At 56.0% G+C, this 5,232-nt stretch overlaps 1 protein-coding gene across 1 annotated transcript; it reads right to left on the bottom strand.

The window, feature by feature from the left end:
* Window positions 1-202: 202 nt before the first annotated feature.
* FOXI3 (forkhead box I3) lies at window positions 203-3,448 on the bottom strand. The gene is made up of 2 exons (XM_034065016.1): window positions 2,696-3,448; window positions 203-1,696 (listed from the first exon to the last, which is right to left on the bottom strand). Exons 1-2 carry the CDS (start codon window positions 3,393-3,395, stop codon window positions 1,107-1,109), a joined length of 1,290 nt encoding a protein of 429 aa, XP_033920907.1. The 5' UTR covers window positions 3,396-3,448; the 3' UTR covers window positions 203-1,106.
* Window positions 3,449-5,232: the final 1,784 nt, after the last annotated feature.

The raw sequence follows: 5,232 nt of genomic DNA, 5'->3' as shown, positions 1-5,232 counted from the left end.
GAGACTATGGGAGGCTAGAAGTGAGTTCAGATGTGCCTTTGGGCACAGAACAGTTTTCTTCTGTCTTACTGCACAGATGAACTTGTTCATAAATCTCTGCACCTTTTATCCAAACCACGTGAAAGCAAAACCTGTCTCCCACAGAGCTGTAAAATACCTCAAACACACTGAGGAACAACCAGGCACAGAAACAAAGCCTAACAACTGTTAACGTTTTATTCCCAACCAGCTTATTCAGCCTGAAAAGGGTCAGTAATACACTAAGGAATGAGAACGGAACCGACCAAAACAATCCAAAACAAATAAAACAACAACGTAAAAAGTAAAGGGGGGGAGGAAGTAAAATAAACTTTAACAAAGTGTAAAACACGTTATAAATAAAGTACAGCTCCGGAGCATAATTTACAAATATAAAACCACATAGAAACATATGTACAGAAGAGTTACATTACGTACAAATATGTATAAAAATACCCCAGTGTTTATCCTCGTGCTAAAGCTGCATGGCTACAGTGATCTTTGGTACTAAGCTCAGGGAAAAGGATGACAAGACACAGCCCTGGCTGTACAATATGCCACGCACAGGAAGACCAGAGTGACCCTCCGAGGTCTGGGGTGGATGTTTCCCCCTTGTGCATTGCATATTGCCGGATCAGGGCACAGAGCAAGGGCTTACAGAGGCAACTGCTGGCAGAAGAGTTTTTAACACATTGTACAAGGCACTTCATAAGAAATCTCTTCATTTTCCTTTCTCCTGTTCTCTTCTATGGCTGGTGTCACTGGGCTCTTGCTGATACCGCTTGATGGCTATAGTTTTTAAACTTCTTAGTCTACATTCAGGATTCGAAACCTCTGAAAACATCAATTTGAGTTCGCTTTCGCCTGCAGAATTGCGACGACAAGTCATCTAAACCACGTAATGTTTTCCAGGATGGGGGGAAAAAAAGACTTCTGCCGGTGTTTAAGGGCTGTCCTTATCTTGAAAGGTGAGATTTGTCTTCCTGGAAGAACTCCTGGGAAGTGTCCACATTGAAATGCTGTTTGCAAAAGCATACGGTCCTCCATGCTGCAACTCCCATTCCCTTCGCAGCGCTCACCGCAGCATCCTACACCTCCGTGCCATCCCGGGTGTAGATGAGGCTGTTCACGGTGAAGTTGTAGTAGTGGTTGTACTGGGCTCCCTGGCTGCTGCTGCTGGGATGGAAGGAGCTGTAGTAGGCAGGGGAAGGTCCCGCAACCCGCTGTAGCTGGTCTGGTGAAGGCACCTCTTGAGAAGAGCTGCTGGAAGGGGTGAAAGTGCCACTGCTCAGCTGTCCAGCAGAGAAGTTCCTGTGATGCAGGTCACTGCCCAGAGCCCCTGTCAGCCGGCTGCCCCCGCTGCTCAGGGAGCTCATGCCGCTGAAGAAGGTGCTGAGGCAGCTTGGGGTGGATGAAATGATACCGGAGGGAGAGGAGCTTTTGGGATGGTCCCTGGCAGAAGGCGAGGGGTCCAGCTCAGGGGGGGGACTGTTTCCACATGGTTTGCCTGCGCTGGGGATGGGTCGCTCTTCCTCAGCCTTCAGGCTCCCCAGAGAGGATGCTGCGGATGCGGTCGCAGGGGCACTGGGCTCAGAGCGCCGCTTGCGCTTGCGGCGGAAGTTCCCGTTGTCAAACATCTTCTCGCAGTTGGGGTCTAAGGTCCAGTAGTTTCCTTTCCCTGGTGGAAAACAGGAGAAACAGGAGAGAAAGTCAGCTTCTGTGACAGGGACACTGCAGACAGATAAGCAACATCCACATCTTGTCCCATTGGCATAGAACCCGCATCTCTGCTGCACCACCTCCTGCTCTGTCTGTTGGCCATAGGATCTAAACCATGCCTCCAGAACATCATCACGTCCACCCCTCCGATGCCTCAGTGAACCTTAAGGCCATATAGAGGAGAACATCTCCATCACATAGCATAAACCTCCCTGGAGGATCTGTACCCCTACCCTAGACTTGGCTAAATAGACTATAAAGCAGGGCTCCCTGTGCTCCTTGCGTGCTCCTCACAGCAAACTTGGACGCTTGCAGCTGTGTCACAAGTGTGTGACAAGGTGGTGCCCCCACCATGGCTCTTGTCATAAGAGCTAATGGAACATCTGGCTGGCACATCAAGGCACAATGAGGGGACAACAGGACTGGGCTGTGGGGGTGCAGACAAGCTGCTCCACACCCGGCCTTCCTACAGGGGACTCTGGAGGTTTTATCTGTCCCCACACGCCTCTGCCCCATGCCTGGGCCTGACTGGAGCAGTGACCCTGTAAAGTCCCCTCCCCTCCGGGCCGAGCCAGCGCTGCCCGGGCGCGCCCCTCCGCTGTGCCCCGGGGCCGGTAAGGAGCGGAGCCGTGAATCACGGCCGAAAGAGCCGGCCCTTGCACAACCAGCACTGCCGGGGAGGGGGTGAGCGCTGGGGCCGCTCCTCGACGGGGCCGGCGCCGGGACAGACCGGGGCGGAGAGAAGCGGCTCTCCCTACCGTGCCCGGCTGGAGGGGACAGGGACCCTCGGTGCCCTCACAGTGCCAGCCACAATGGGGACAGTCCCCTCACAGCACCCGGCTGGAGAGGACACGGGACCCGTCGGACAAGGGGCCTCTCCCACCACGGTGATGCCGTTTGCGCCCGCCGCTCCCCGCATCCCTTCCGCCCACCCTCCCGCCCGGCTCGGCGGCCTCACCGGGGTCATCCTCATCGCGGGGCACCTTGCGGAAGCAGTCGTTGAGGCTGAGGTTGTGGCGGATGCTGTTCTGCCATCCCGCTTTGCTGCGCTTGTAGAAGGGGAAGTTCTCGGCCACGTACTGGTAGATGTGGCTGAGGGTGAGCTTCCTCTCGGGCGCGCTCTGGATGGCCATGGCGATCAGCGCTGAGTACGAGTAAGGCGGCCGCACCAGCTTCAGCAGCTCCTCCTGGCTGGCCAGGCTCAGCCAGCTCAGCTCCGCACCGCCCGCCGACGGCGACCCCGGAGCCGGGGGGGACCCCACCAACTGCCCGCCCCGGGAGCAGCCGTACGAAGCCGGCGGCAGGAAGGGAGCGGCGGCGGCAGCGGCGGAGCCGGGCGGGCCCTGCAGGTAGGGCGCGGGGCTGTTCATGCCCCATAGGTAACCGGCGTTAGCGGGTGCCCCGTAGTCCCCCAGCGGGTACCCTCCTGCCCGCTGCCCCGAAGAGGCTGCGGCGGCGGCGGCGGCGGCGGCGGCCGCTGCGGCGGCTGCTGCAGCACCGGGCGGATGGAGGCTGGGCTGGGGGTAGACGCTGAAGTTCTCGCTGCAATAAACCGCCATGTCGGGGGCTTCCTGGGCGCTGCGGGGCTGAGGGGGCGCTGGGGCGGCCGCCGGCGCCGAGGCTCTGGGCTGCGCTTGCTGCAACTCACCGGCGCTCATAATCCCTGGCCATGCAGGGCGGCCGGCGCTCCCCCCCACCCCGGATCGCTCCTTTCCCGTTGATCCCCCCCCCCTCCGCCGGCGGCCCCGGTGGCCCCAGACCAGAAACTCCCGGGGGGCTGCAGCGCGGTGCCCTTATAGGCGCTGCCGTGAGCCCGGTCTCCCCGCCCGCAGCCGGGTCCGGGGCTGGGCGTGCGGCGGCGGCGCGCAGGGAGCAGCCAGTAGCGCGGCTCCGCGCTGGGGAAGGAGGCGGAGGGGGGCAAGGCCGGGCCCCAAAAGCGGCGATGGGGGAGGGACCGGCAGGGGGGGAGCTGCGGGAGGCGCCAGGGATTTGGCTCCCGGCTGCGCGGGGGCAGCATCCCTGAGCCCGACCCCCGGCTGGACCATGTGTGTGTGTGTGTGTCCCACCTCGGTCCCATCCTGTCCCGAGGGTCTCTCCGCCCTGTCCCGCTCCCCCTTTCCCACGGCTCGTCCCTGATCCCCTCGGCCCCTAAACCGGCCCCGAAGTTGAGGTCTAGGGGGAGATTAGCATCGCTGCGGTTGCCCCGATGGGAACGCGAAGGGTGAAATTCGCTTAAACTCCTGTTATTTATGTGTAATTTTGCCGCTCGTCTCATAAAAGTCAGGGCTGAGATCGCAGTTAATGAGCTTTGGATAAGGAATTGCCCGAAATTAAACAAACAAACAACATCGGCGTGTTCGCTCGCAGCGCCGGGACTGATTTAATGAATAAAAGTTGGTTTTCGCCTTCATTCTTCGGGGGAGCTTGGGGGAAAACGCATCCATTTGATGGGGAAAAGCTGCCGGTATTCGTAACGATCCCAACAGCCGGGATTTATATGGGGCGAATCCGGCAAATCCTTCTCGTCCAGGGTAAAACACGCGATCAGACCCACAGGTATAACAAGCGAAATACTGTCAATGGTGAGGGAGAATTTAGAGTCTTTATCAGTCGCTAAGAAGACTTAAATCCCGCGTCTTAAACGGGGTTATTGTTTAGTTTTTGTGCTGGTAAAATGCCTAAAAATCCCCCTTCCAGGTGCAGACGCGAAGTCTCCCCAGGGCTGCGAGCACCGAGGTCTGGGTCCGACATCAGGAATTCTGGGGAGAGGGGAGCGTTTGGGAAGTGTCTTTGCCGGTTATGTCTTCGATAAGAGTTATAAATCACATGTAAGCCAGTGAACCTGATTCACAGCAGCATTCCCTTGCTACCTGCAGAGCCAAATGTTCATCCCTCGTGTGTTCTAAGCAGGGATGTAATAACAGGGCGCTTTTCACTGTTATATTTCGTTTGAAAACAGGTGGACAGAGAGTTTGGAGCCAGAGAATCATTTAAAAGAGAGTGTAATAATGAATCGTGACTTTGTGCTTCCTCCTTCAGTCGTAAGAGGAGGTGTTTGGGATTTTTTTGTTTGAATTTATTTGGTGTTTTGTTCATTTTGATTTTTTCTCTTGTTATTTTGTTTCTGTCACTGTTGCTGGTGATGAATTTATTTTGCCTCTTTGGGAAAAAGAGCTTCCCATGTGTATCCAGATAGCCGGGACAGCAGGAGAAAACTTTCCATTATGCTTTGCAAGGTGCTTTTTCCCTTCTCGACTTCCTTTGCCTTTATTATTTAGAATAGAATCAATACAGGACAGTTCCGCTCCTCTTTAGAGAAAGATCACACTGGAAAATGCTGATTTGAAGTTTGACCGGACAACAGACATCTAAAGCAAGGAATTGATGGGGAAATCCCATCCAGAAAAGGCAGTTATAGGTCTACAAACAGGTAGATTTATTAACAGCAGCTTCCCCCTGTGTTTGAAGAGCTAAACCGAACGTGTTACTGTGTAA

This window comes from Melopsittacus undulatus, chromosome 7 (assembly GCF_012275295.1).
Source record: "Melopsittacus undulatus isolate bMelUnd1 chromosome 7, bMelUnd1.mat.Z, whole genome shotgun sequence".
In the NCBI taxonomy this organism is placed as follows: Eukaryota; Metazoa; Chordata; class Aves; order Psittaciformes; family Psittaculidae; genus Melopsittacus; species Melopsittacus undulatus.
Note: the sequence above shows the minus strand (reverse complement) of the source record. Positions and strands in the feature narration are given on the sequence as shown.